Source organism: Aquarana catesbeiana, linkage group LG08, assembly GCF_042186555.1.
Source record: "Aquarana catesbeiana isolate 2022-GZ linkage group LG08, ASM4218655v1, whole genome shotgun sequence".
In the NCBI taxonomy this organism is placed as follows: Eukaryota; Metazoa; Chordata; class Amphibia; order Anura; family Ranidae; genus Aquarana; species Aquarana catesbeiana.
In genome coordinates this window covers 60,169,867-60,182,919 of record NC_133331.1, presented here as the reverse complement: position 1 = coordinate 60,182,919, position 13,053 = coordinate 60,169,867, and the positions used below count along the sequence as shown (strand labels likewise).

The 13,053-nt window shown below is 41.0% G+C and overlaps 1 protein-coding gene and 1 long non-coding RNA gene across 2 annotated transcripts in view; one reads left to right on the top strand and one right to left on the bottom strand.

Annotated features, from left to right (window-relative positions):
* Positions 1 to 13,053, top strand: part of RBM20 (RNA binding motif protein 20) — a 344,285-nt gene that overhangs the window by 296,474 nt on the left and 34,758 nt on the right. Inside the window, exon 11 of the mRNA XM_073595898.1 lies at positions 5,151 to 5,739. Within this exon, the coding sequence (XP_073451999.1) occupies positions 5,151 to 5,739 (589 nt within the window). The remainder of the gene's footprint in view (positions 1 to 5,150; positions 5,740 to 13,053) is intronic.
* The window catches only part of LOC141105783 (uncharacterized), an 83,645-nt gene that overhangs the window by 66,726 nt on the left and 3,866 nt on the right, over positions 1 to 13,053 (bottom strand). Inside the window, exon 2 of the long non-coding RNA XR_012235648.1 lies at positions 10,038 to 10,095. This is a non-coding gene — a long non-coding RNA (uncharacterized lncRNA). The remainder of the gene's footprint in view (positions 1 to 10,037; positions 10,096 to 13,053) is intronic.

The following is a 13,053-nucleotide window of genomic DNA, read 5'->3' as shown; positions in this document are numbered from 1 at the left end:
AACTTTGTTTCAGAGTGTTGCCTGTTTCTGTTCTGCTGAAATAGCTGTTGTCTGCAGAGTGAATATGAATAGGAGTGACTTTTTAATTTTGTTCAGCTGATGCACTTGCAGGATCTGTATTACTTTAGAAGTAATTAACCCTTAAGGAGACTCTCATCAAAACTGACATTTTTGCTGCAGAGGATTCCTAAAATCTGATTTTACAAACAAATGGCCACTGCCCGCTGCTTTGACTGACTTTTACAGGAAGGAGCATATGGAAGGGAGACGCATGTCAAACAAAACCAAAGAAAGTTCCCAGCTCTGTTTACCATCCAGCCCGCAACCAACCAAATAATACTGTCTAACAGTATGCGTTAAAAACTGGGGTTTACTCTGCACACATTAGCAAATACATGCATAAGCTGCAGAGCCACTTTACGGCACCCCTGTATTATCTGCATGAGCTTCTACTATGGAGGTTCTCAATATGCAGATAATCTGCAGATAATACTAGGATGCCTTGAAGTGGCTCCTCAGTTTCTGCAAATATTTGCAAATGTGTGAAAACTAAACCCCTGTAATAAACAGAAGGTTGAACATTTATAAATCAGTGGTGCGGCCATAATGTGGTCATACTGCTTATAAATAAAAAATAAAACACTGCAAGTTCATAAAGCTTTGCAGTATGTTTTACAAATGTGCATTGCACTCCGCTGGCATCAGGAGTCTAGATTATGAATACGCCATAAATCGGGGGCTGCAGTGTGTGAACCCCAGCAGAGTATGGGGGAGAGCAGAGTAAACTGATTCACTACATGTTTACTAAATGCTGGTAGTCATTTTACAAACATAGTGAATAGTTACAGTTTACCAAACCGGCAAATATAAACTATAGGTTGTCTAACACAACCTTTATAAATACTGTATGTGTGATACAGAAGTTAAAGTGGTGTTCCGGCCGAAATTATACTTTTTAAATAAAAATACCCCTATAATACACAAGCTTAATGTATTCTAGTAAAGTTAGTCTGTAAACTAAGGTCTGTTTTGTTAGTTTATAGCAGTAGTTTGTTATTTTATAAACTTACAGCAGGCCGTGGCCATCTTAAGTGTGGGCATCTGAAGCCAGACTGTATTTCTTTCTGCATCTCATCCTTGCAGATCTCGCACATGCTCAGTGCAGCACAAGTAGTGTAATAGGTTTCAGGTCAGGTTTCCATAGCAACGGCAGTGTCAGAGGAAGATGCTGCCCCTTCCCAGAAGGCATTGCAAACAGGAAATGATGCAATGGGCCACGGCCAGGGAGGAGGAAGTGAAAAATGAATACAGCAGATATACAGTAGGTGCTGAGAAAAAAAAATTCAAAAATATCCAATTCGTTTACAGTGCACAGTTTAGTGAGGGATGCTGAAGAGTTGTAAAAGTGGGTGGAACTCCACTTTAAAGTGGTTCTAAAGGCTGAAGGTTTTTTATCTTAATGCATTCTCTGCACTAAAGGTAAAAAACCTTCTGTATGCATCTCCCCCATATACACAGACACACAAAGCCAGTTCGGGAGAGCGCAAGCATGAGTGCCCCCAGAACAAGCAGCTTACTATGGAGGCACTCAGAGGGGGAGGGGGGGAGGAGCCAGGAGGGCTGGCAGGGGACCCAAGAAGAGGCTGTTCTGTGCAAAACCATTCAACAGAGCAGGTAAGTATAACATGTTTGTTTTTTTTTTTTTTGTTTTTTGGGTTTTTTTTTTTAAATGTGAACGTTTACAAGCAATTTAACAGAGCAAATTGACAAAACAGCAGTAAAACCATCCATTTGATCCTCTATTAATAGCCCACAGTCTCCAGACTTTGTGTCCTTTGCTATAATTCAGCATATAAATATTATCTCACAGACTGATTTTTGTGTAAAAGCCTAATTTATCAATATTGATAACAACTATTAAAGGGCAAGCTTACACTACATGCTCCGGGAGGGTATATTGAACTGATAATTTATACCCTTCATAGGCAGCTACTATTATATATACAAAAAACCACTAATCACAATGAGTTAGAACAATTATAAATAAAATCACTTAAGTAGCACTACACCTCTCGCATTCCAAAAAACACCACCAAGTGATAGAATGTGAGAAAAATCCTTTCACTCTGCAGTGAGCAAAAATGTATCTAGGTTTTGATTGTCCATATGATAAGTGTTATTATTCACTTCCAGATTGTGACTCCAGACACCAAAGTGCAACACTTGGACACCGTTCCCCTTTGACACCACACTCCCCAAAATTAGTTGGCATAAATAGCAGGATTCTCCCAATCCCATTGGTTGTTCCATCAATGGTTGATAATCTCCTTCATAGCAAACACCATTCAATAGGGGAGAGAACAAACCACATAGCGTAATCCGGTTCAAACATTTATTAAATAATCCATCCTCATTAAAGTTACACTCACAATGATCATAGAATAATGAGCCTGTTAATCAAATAACTGTATCAATGCTTTGCTATTATTGCCATTAGGTCTATGCTAAGCTCTCACTGAAGGGAATATTTAACTCTCTGTCCTGAATAAACCCAATACAAAGCATGGTATGCCGACTAGAATATAAACATTAAGGCTTTGGTCCTTCTGATCCCTTCATTTAATCTTGCAAGCCTTTAGCAGTGCTACTAACATGCTCTTTAATCTAATAATAAATCAACAATTTGCCGTGTTAAACCAGCAGTCATTAAGAGATGGTATTGCATGAACTTAAGCATTTAGGTCCTAAAAAAAGAAGTGTACCCATTGATGAAAATGATCCGTTGACTTGTGTCCCAGCCTATGTTATTTCATCTGGAGCAGTCGAATTTGATATATAGTTGACACTGGTTTGCATAGCTGTTGTGTAAGGAAATTGCCCTGCGTTGACCTTGTCTTGTAGCTTTGCTTTGCACAGTTTTTTTTCATGTTTTCTGCATGTATTAATTACTTTCCATGACTTCCCTTGGCAATATTAACTCACAGAGACATATGACCGGGCTTATCAGCCTCTTTCTGCAGTCTGCATTCCTAAATAATTTTATATATGGATCAAAGTTCTAAGGAGACCTTGTAGTCTATTCACTTTCCTCAGGTAGCCAATGGTATATGATCCATTTGTGGTTAATGAATGTTTGTTTCTCAGAAAATGTTCTGGGACTACCTCCAGCTCCATCTCTTTCTAATCATGAGCTAACGGTCAGATGGAGACACTATCAGTATCTATGTGGGCAGGCAAAATGGTCTGGTAAGCACGGACAGTAGCTATGATGGCAGCACTGAAATTCCTTTAGGGCACTGATATACAGATTATTAAACAGCCAGACCCGACAATGCTGCGCCAGATTTAATGGTTGGAAGTTAATATTTCCCAAGCCTAACAGACTGCTTGAAGCATTGCCATATGGACCTTAAAGCAAGACTACACTTAAGACTCTCTGGCACTAGCTGTAAATCGTACGGCAAATAATTTTGCTGATGTACAGGCATAACAGGACATTTGTAATTTACTACAGTCATATTGCAAACATTGTAGACTGTAGACATCTGAAGTACTTTATTTCCACCTACTGTATATATGAATTTCTTTCAACATGTATTGATAGTTTAGCGAGTGCAAGGTATGTTTACTGTATAATGCACAATACACATACTGTAATTACTCCTAATAAAAGCATTAATGACATAATTTTCACCAAGAAAGTCCATATCTTTATTATTTTTTATGTAGAGTGCTTAATATTATTAGTTTGCATGGACACACATGACCAAAAAAATCATCAAAAGAGCTGAAAGTTGATTTTCCAATGCATGTATGTCTCTTTTAACATCTTCAGATCATGGAACAATTGTGCAAAAAATGCATGTGCAGTTCTTGGGTAAGCACCAGTCTGATATGATCTGTAACTATCAAATCTGTATATTACAAGCTATCTTTTTGATCGTTGAGATTATTACTAAATACGGAAAGATATTATTATCTTATAATACATATAAAATTCCATTCACTCGAAAATGGTGAGCACTGTCTTATATCGTTGGGGTACTTTTTGTGGCCCTTTTCACACAGAGGCAGTTAAATGTAAACCTGAAACCACTGCTTTTTCACCATTTATGTCAATGTCCATAGCTCATGTCCCTCACTATGTCTAAGCACTTCCTAGGATGCTACCAATACCTATTCCAGAGGAGGGTCCTCCTTGCAGGATTCATACCCCACCAACCTATATACAAAATGCCACCACCAGTACACTGTCTGTGATAAGATGCAGAACAGTCCTCTTGATAAAGCATACATATATTGACAGTCCAAACAAGTTGTGGGCACCAGTCCTCAGGAAGGATGTACTGGAAATGGAGCGAGTACAAAGAAGGGCAACAAAGCTAATAAAGGGTCTGGAGGATCTTAGTTATGAGGAAAGGTTGCGAGCACTGAACTTATTCTCTCTGGAGATGAGACGCTTGAGAGGGGATATGATTTCAATTTACAAATACCGTACCGTACAATAGGAATAAAACTTTTTTGCGGAAGGGAGTTTAACAAGACACATGGCCACTCATTAAAATTAGAAGAAAAGAGGTTCAACCTTAAACTACGTAGAGGGTTCTTTACTGTAAGAGCGGCAAGGATGTGGAATTCCCTTCCACAGGCGATGGTCTCAGCGGGGAGCATCGATAGTTTCAAAAAACTATTAGATAAGCACCTGAACGACCACAACATACAGGGATATACAATGTAATACTGACATATAATCACACACATAGGCTGGATTTGATGGACTTGTGTCTTTTTTCAACCTCGCCTACTATGTAACTATGCATCCACCACATCTAAGGACTGGTAAGCTACAATATATTTAATTTTTGTGCTTGGGTTTAGGTATGCTTTAAAATTGTATTCCTTCTGTTTGATTCATAAAACAGTGCACCACCTTCAGTGTGAAAGTGACAGAACATAGGCCACCCATTGAGTGGTTTTGACATTGTTAGTATGCTCAAATCATAGCTTTTTCTAAAATTTAGAAGTCTAGTTGCTGTGTAATCTCCTGGTGGTATCACATTTCAAAAGTCTTTATAAGCTAAGTTGGAAAAAGGTTAATGTGCTGGTAATTTGCAACTGACTGCTAACATGAAGTCTGTACCATTACACAGGAGCAAGACTGGGAAAGTGGAAGTGAGCTGGAAGGAGAGAGCTGGTACCCAGCAAACATGGAGGAACTTGTGACAGTAGATGAAGTTGGAGAGGAGGATCTGATAGTAGAACCTGACATCACTGAACTTGAAGAAATAGTTCCAGTGGTCCAAAAGGACAGTGACAACTGCGTTCAGATGTGTGCGCATGGAATTGACGCTGTGGATTTACAGTGCAGATACAGTGAGAGAACCAGCAGTGTGTGTTCCCCGGTAGTAATGAGATGTGTATCCCTGAGAGAGAGTGCAAGCCCTGACAGTAGCTGCGGTGAGACAGCTGCAAATGCTCCTGATGTCACTGTGAATTCTGAAGACAAAGGTGACCCAATGGATGAAAGTGCCAAAAGTCCCAACAGACTCTCAAACATAGAACCTGCTAGACAGAGCCAGGGGCACACTATGGACCCTCAGACTCCTGAGTACACAGAAAAGACTGCTTTAGATTTTTGTAAGAGAACACACTCTGAGGCAAACAGCAACACGACCATGATGGACGAGCACATCCAGGAGGAAGGATGTAATAAAAGAGAGAGCGAGAGTTCAATGTCTGGTATGTTATCGGCAAAGTGATCATATTCTCAGTTCTGAGCAGCATAAATATTTGTATGTTACCTGAGATTAGCATAATCATTTACAAAGGTAACATAAAAAGTACCAATAAACCTGAAATGCATTCTTTGTTATAATGAATATAGGTATTGCTGACACATAAATACATGTAAAATGTTCATGAAGAATTCCCAAATTGACAGCATTGGGGTTTATTTACTAAAAATTGACATTTTTTTTTTGGCAAAACTTAAAAGGGGTGTAAGGGTTTTGCACAGAGCAGCCCCAGTCCTCCTCCTCTGGGGTGCCCCGCCAGCACTCCTGGCTCCTCCCCTTCATCGGGTGCCCCAGGGAGAGCCGCTTTCACTGTAGGCACCCGTGCGGCTCACTCCTGGGTCCCACTGCTGCATCCATTGACACAGACAGCGGGACTCGGCCCCGCTCCCATGTCACTGGATTTGATTGACAGGAGCGAATGGCTTCTGTTGCTATCAATGTGTCTAATGAGGAGAGAGACAGTGGCTGGAGCCGCTGGGCTCCTGCACACCGCTGTATCAAAACGGGCTTTAGATAAGAAAAAGGGGAGGTCTGGGGGGAGCTGCAGCACAGAAGGTTTTTCACCTTAATGCATTAAGGAAAAAACCTTGAGACTTTACAAACACTTTAACCAGTTGCCGACCAGCCGCCGCAGTTATACTGCGACAATTTGGCTTGGCGCACGAATTGCCGTACGGGTACGTCGGTTCCTGCACTGGCTTTTGTGGGAGCTCGCCCAAGGATCCGGCAGACTCGATGTCTGCCGACCACCCAGGAACGGGGATCTGCCTTTGTAAACAAGGCAGATCCCCATTCTAACAGGGGGGGAGAGAGAAATCAGCTGTTCCCAGTGATCAGGAACAGCGATCTCTCTCTACTCCCAGTAAGCCCATCCCCCTGACAGAGTGCTTTCACACTGAAAGCACCCGGGCATCAGCGGTAAAGCGGCAATATTTTTAGCGCCGCTTTACCGTCATTTTAGCGGCGCTATTCGGCCGCTAGCGGGACGGTTTTAACCCCCCGCTAGCGGGACGGTTTTAACCCCCCGCTAGCTTCCAAAAAAGGGTTAAATCTGCCCGCAAAACGCAGCTGCAGGAGCGGTGTAGGAGCAGTGTATTCACCGCTCCTACACCGCTGCAAAGAAGCTGCTGGCAGGACTTTTTGTGACACCCTGCCAGCGCAGCGCCCCGTGTGAAAACACTCGGGCTTTCACACTGGGTTTGCAGCTGAGGCTTTTTTCAGGCGCTATTTTTAACAATGTAGCGCCTGAGAAACGCCTCCAGTGTGAAAGGGGTCTTAGAAAGCACCTCCCTAGGGAACACCTATCCCTTTGATCACCACTAGTGTTAACCCCTTTCCCGCCAGTGCCATTTATACAGTGATCAGTGATGCATTTTTATAGCACTGATCACTGTATTGGTGTCACTGGTCACCAAAAAGTGTCACTTAGGGTCAAATTTGTCCGCTGCAATGTTGCAGTCTCGCTAAAAATCGCAGATCGCTGCCATTACTAGTAAAAACAATAAAAAGTCTCTAAATCTTTCCACTATTTTGTAAATGGTATAACTTTTGTGCAAACCAAACAATATACACTTATTGCGATTTTTTTTTTTGTTTTACTAAAAATATGTAGCAGAATGCATATTGGCCTAAACTGATGAATAAATTTGTTTTTTTATACATATATATTTTTTTGGCTATATATATTATAGCAGAAAGTTAAAAATATTTTTCAAAATTGTCAGTCTTTTTTTTGTTTAAAGCGCAAAAAAGAAAAATCGCAGAGGTGATCAAATACCACCAAAAGAAAGATCTATTTATGGGGAAAAAAGAACATCAATTTTGTTTGAGTACAGCGTCGCACAACTGCGCAATTGTCAGTTAAAGTAACGCAGTGCCGTATCGCAAAAAATGGCCTAGTCAGGAAGTGGGTAAATCCTTCCGGGGCTGAAGTGATTAATAAAACAGGCTGAAGTTAGAAGCTGATTGGCTACCATGCACAGCTGCACCAGATTCTGAGTGCTCCAGTTTTAGTAAATCAACCCCATTGTGTAGATCCTATTGTTTTGTAATCTGCTGTCAGGCTGGTGTGTGTTTAAAGCAGTAGTAAACTCTGCTTTGTGACTTTTACCTACAGGTAAGCTTACAGTAAGGCTTACCTGTAGGTAAAATGAATATCTCTTAAATGTGCACCCTTAAGGAGATAGCTGCTTGTTTGGCAGCCGGTGACATCACCGATGTATGCACTCTGAAGGAAGGACATACTCATGCCATTCCTTGAGAGCTTTGTGCCATGGCCGTGACTCCTACACACATGCGCGGGTGTGACATCATCGCGGTTTGGTCATTCAAATGGTTTGATCCCATGAACCGGAAAGAAAGACCGAATGATGATGGATGCCCTGTCAGCGGTGACAGTGTGACAACGGAGGGCTTCATTTTAAGGTAAGTCTTCCATGCAGTGCATACTAGCACATTATGATATTACCTTAGAGGGGGACTGGACTTTTTTTTTTTTTCTAATGACTTTACTACCGCTTTAAAGCTGATCTCCATGTTTCAGTTAACTTTAAATAGTTAAATAGTTCATTTCAACTCTGACTGTGTGTAAAATGTAAAAATGCAAATGCATCTAAAGCTGGCCATACACTAATAGATTTTTGAACAAAATTATTATGACCAGAAAATTCAATGAGCATTCTTAAAACAAACATTTAAAAAAAAAAAAGATCTACTAGTGTACAGCCAACTTTAGTATCCCTTGGCTTGCTTGATGCACACACAGACCAGATCTGCAGGTTTTGAAGCTGTGTTATAATATATGAAAACATATATATAGATTAATAATTAGCTAGTGTATGGATTGCTTAGTGGTCTGGGGTGGTGTATGAGTTATTCCCAGGCTGTAATCTGAATGATTAATCCTGAGTGCTCTATATTTGGTGCAGTAAATGACCATCTTTTACACCACCCTATTAGACATGCCTGCTCACTTCAGATTTTTCTTCACTGATGGACTGAACAAAACAGCTGAACTATAGTCTGATCACTTTTCTGGAGAGCTTCCACTTTATTCCAGTCCAGTTATCCTATTCCTGGGGTATTTTTCACCTCTCTTTAGGCCACATTTGAGCCAGATGAGCCAGCCTGTCTCACAGCTACATTAGGAGACTCAATTAGGATGTATATGGGGTGGGTAATAAATACATTGTGGTAAACACGAAAATAGTGCATTTAAATTAACTCAGGGGGCACAGTCTAAACAGCATGAACTCATGAGGCATAAGGCTTCAACTTTAGTGAATACAGAGAAAGGGACCATTTAATGGCATTGTGTGATTGTAGAGAGCTCCCAGATCCCCTAAACCTGGAACCTTCTCATATGTTAACCTCAACTGAAATCATACCTCCCAACAGCCCTGGATTGGGCGGGACTTTTCTGCATTTATAACTCTTTCCCGCTATCCCGCTGTACAAGGACTTTGTCCTGCATCACTCAATTATGTAGTAACTTACAGCACAAGTGTGAATATCAAGCACAGCCAGGGATTGGCCAGAAAACCCGCTGGATGTGCTCTGTGCAGCTGTCAGATTAAAGCCTTGATGTCGGGGATGGGCGGGACTGCTACTCACACCCGCCCCTTTGACAAGCAATCAGCGTATAGGGAAACAGCACACTTATACATTGCTGACCGGGGTTATTTTCAGACATGTGGAAGCCCTGCTCTCACAGCATGGCTTCTTCTGTTAAAAGTAACAGCTGAGCTCTCCTCTACGGCTCCTATAGCAACCTCCCTGCTCTGCACTGAGAGCGGGGAGAAGAGCTGGTCTGTGAGTGCAGCATGAGAGAAGCAGAGGAGGAAGGGGGTGAGCTGCATCATTATCCTTATCTCCTTCCTGCTCAGGAAGGGGAGATTGGGAGCTGGAAATGAGAACAGTGTACAGTTAGTGCACAGAAAAAGTAAACAAGGCTGTGACAGAGCCAGCTACAGAAAGGTACTTTTACAAAGATAACCATATGAAAGATGGTAGTGCTTTGGGGAAGGGGAGGGCAGAGGAGAGGTGTTGTGTTTTCTATGTGTGTGTGTGTGTGTGGTTTGTATGTATGTTTGTGTGTGTGTGTTTGGTTTGTATGTGTGTGTTTTGTATGTGTGGAGGTTATAGCTGAGGAGAGGTGCAATAGTAAGATGTTAATAGATGAATGGACTCCCCCTGTACCTAGCGCTCTCTTGAACCCTGTGCATAACTTACTCCAGAACCTACCTTTGTGTACGTAACGCTCTCCAGAACCCTGCACTCTGTACGTAACGCATTCCAGAACCTGTAATTGGTACGTAACACATTTCAGATCCATGCACTCTGTAAGTAACGCACTCCAGAACCCTGCACTCTCTGTACACAGTGCAATACAAAACCCTGCACCCTGTGCATAACACACTCCAGAACCCACCTTCCTGCACATAACAGACTTCAGAACCCTGCACTCTGTATCTAGCACTCTCCTAAACTCTGTACCCATTAAGCCCCTACCACTGTTAAGAGTTTGACCACACCCACTTTTGCCCTGGTGATTGTAGCACTCTGCCAGTCACTTGCTACCTTAAGTGTCCCTCATTCTGAAGTTCAAAAGTTGAGAGGTATGCTGAAATTGTTTCCTCAGCTCTCTATGGGTGCCCTGTGAGGCTAAGTTCACCTTTTGCAGAAAATATTTTATGCATTGTAGGGGACCCAGTAGATCTAAAAAAAAACATCCAGCTTTGAAAAAAGTTCAGTAATATTATCATACCTGTAGGCCATTTGGGCCCCCTACATCCTGGTGTGTTGCTAGAATGTGAAAATGGTTTTCCATCCTGAAATGCTGAGACTGAGCAACCAATGGTTTTCTCATCCTAGCCAGATGGCAAGATGTGGGGGTTGCTTACTGGGAGATTTTGAGCCAGGCTTTTGGGGGGGGCCTAAATGGCCTTCAGGTATGACAACAAAATGAATGAACATTTTACAAAGCTGTACCATTTTTAACATTGACTGGGGCCCCTTGACTGCATAGGCTATTTTCTGGAAAAGGTGAACTCAGTCGTTAACATCCAATAGGGAGCTGTGTGTGGGAAGGGAGTCACACCTAAAGTCAGGGCGGGGCACAAATGAACCGAAAAATTCTAAAAAATACTGAAACAAAAACATCAATTGCAGCCTCACTATGCCATCATATGCAGTAACTGTGCCCATCATATGTGTTGTAATATGTTCACCGATTTATGTGGGACATTGTTGTGTGTATGTACACATGCAGTCAATGTTGACCGAATGGTTGATTTGTCCAACTGAATTTTAACATAGCAAGGGAACAAGCTGAAGACTCTTTGATGTGTTAATCATATGCAAGTCTATTTGAACATTTCAAAGGGTATTCAGGTGGTATGTTAATCTAATCTAATTACATATATCTAAAGAGGACTTGTTGATGTTGATATGCGGGAGTGCAAATTGGGGCGGTTTATAACTGCAACTGTTCACGGCTGGGGGTTGTTGTCTGTTTGAAAGACTAAAGCTAAATTGAAAGGCCAATCAAATTGCTCAGCCATTCAATATTTAGTGAATATAACACGGCATTCAGTCTATAGGTTAGTAAGTGAGGCTTGTGTGTGGAAGTTAGGCTTGTCTGTATGGGGGGAAGTGAGGCTTATCTGTGTATGCACACTCGGACCTAAGACATGGGGTTCTGAATTATATCTCCTCTGTCGGATTTCTTTGTCATCTGTGGACTTTGGACTTTGTTCTGTGTTGGAAGTCAATAAAGTGCATCTCTCTGGAAGAATTGGGTTGCTGCGGAAGAGTACTTACATCATCATCATTATAATAATACTTACTTATTAATTATCTATACACCCAATATAATATTAATATATTAGATCACTACACTGGTGCCGTTCATGTGACCAGAAGAGCATTTTCGGACTTAGTAACGGAAGTCGGTGGTGACAACAATCCTGTGAGGTGGACAGAAGTCTGATGAAGAACCAAGAGCTGTGCTGTGACTCTAATGTCTGGAATGTCTGGTTGTGACATAAGAGAGTCTGATCTACAAATTTAAACAAGTTGGGAACCCCAGAATTATTCTCTGGAGACCGGAAACAACAACAAAAAAAAGGACTGTGTCGTGTACCAGAAGACCTAAAGTGGAAGCCAAAGGAGTAACTAATGCGGTGAGTAAAATATTTTCTTTTTTTTTTAATTATTAGTAATATAGTCAAAATGCTTACTCAGTGTGAAGCTAGTGTCAGTTCTGATAAAGTTAACAGATGGGTATTAAAATGTATTAAGCGCCATGGCGGTCCTTATGAAATTCCAGAAAAATGTAAGCAGACATGGACGATGATGAAGGAATTTTTAGAGAAAAATGTTTTTGATAGCAAAATTTCAGAAAGTAAAAGAAAAGGTTGTATTATACAGGGCTTGTTATCTTGCTGTTTAACAATGGAAAGTTCTTTGAATAATAAGGTTGAGGAAATTACCCAGTTACAGAAGGCAGTTGCTAATAGCAACAGTGTTTGTGAGAGGTTACAAAACCAATCAGACACCGAGACAGTAAATTTAAAATTGCATGCGGTTACCATTGGAGAAGCTTTACTTGAGAAATCTAAACATTGTGATGAATTATCAGAGGAAAATGAGAGATTAAAATTAAGAATTATGGAATTAGAGAAGAGATCTCAGGAATGCAGATATGCATCAAATCTTGGATTCAGCAATCTGCAGCAAACAGAACCTCATATTGAATCTGATAATGCATTACCAGCTGCCCCCACTGTGACCACCACAGTTTATAACAATAATAATAATACAGGTGAAGTTCAGCTTGTAATGAAGCCATTGAAACCAAAATTATTAGACGCAATTCTTAAAGAAATAGGAATGGTTCCATACCATGATTTAAACAGATTTTTAAAATGGTTTTGTGACGTGCAGCAAGTCAGAGATATGTACAATCTCAACCCATCTGACTTAGAAAGAGTTTTGCAACATTCTGTAGGAAGTGGTCTTTGGATGAGAATTAAACAAATCTGTATTCAGCCTCTGAGAACAAGGGACATATTACTGGAATTATTATGTGTTTTGTATGGTGTACGTTCTGATGTTACTATTCATGGAAAGATCCAACAAATGCAAAATGAATCTCCCTATGAATTGTCACACAGGATAGCAACTGTTATGGAATTATTGGTCGGTAATAATCTTGCATTTGAGCGTGGTGGCTCGATACATATGAGTATGTTTCTAG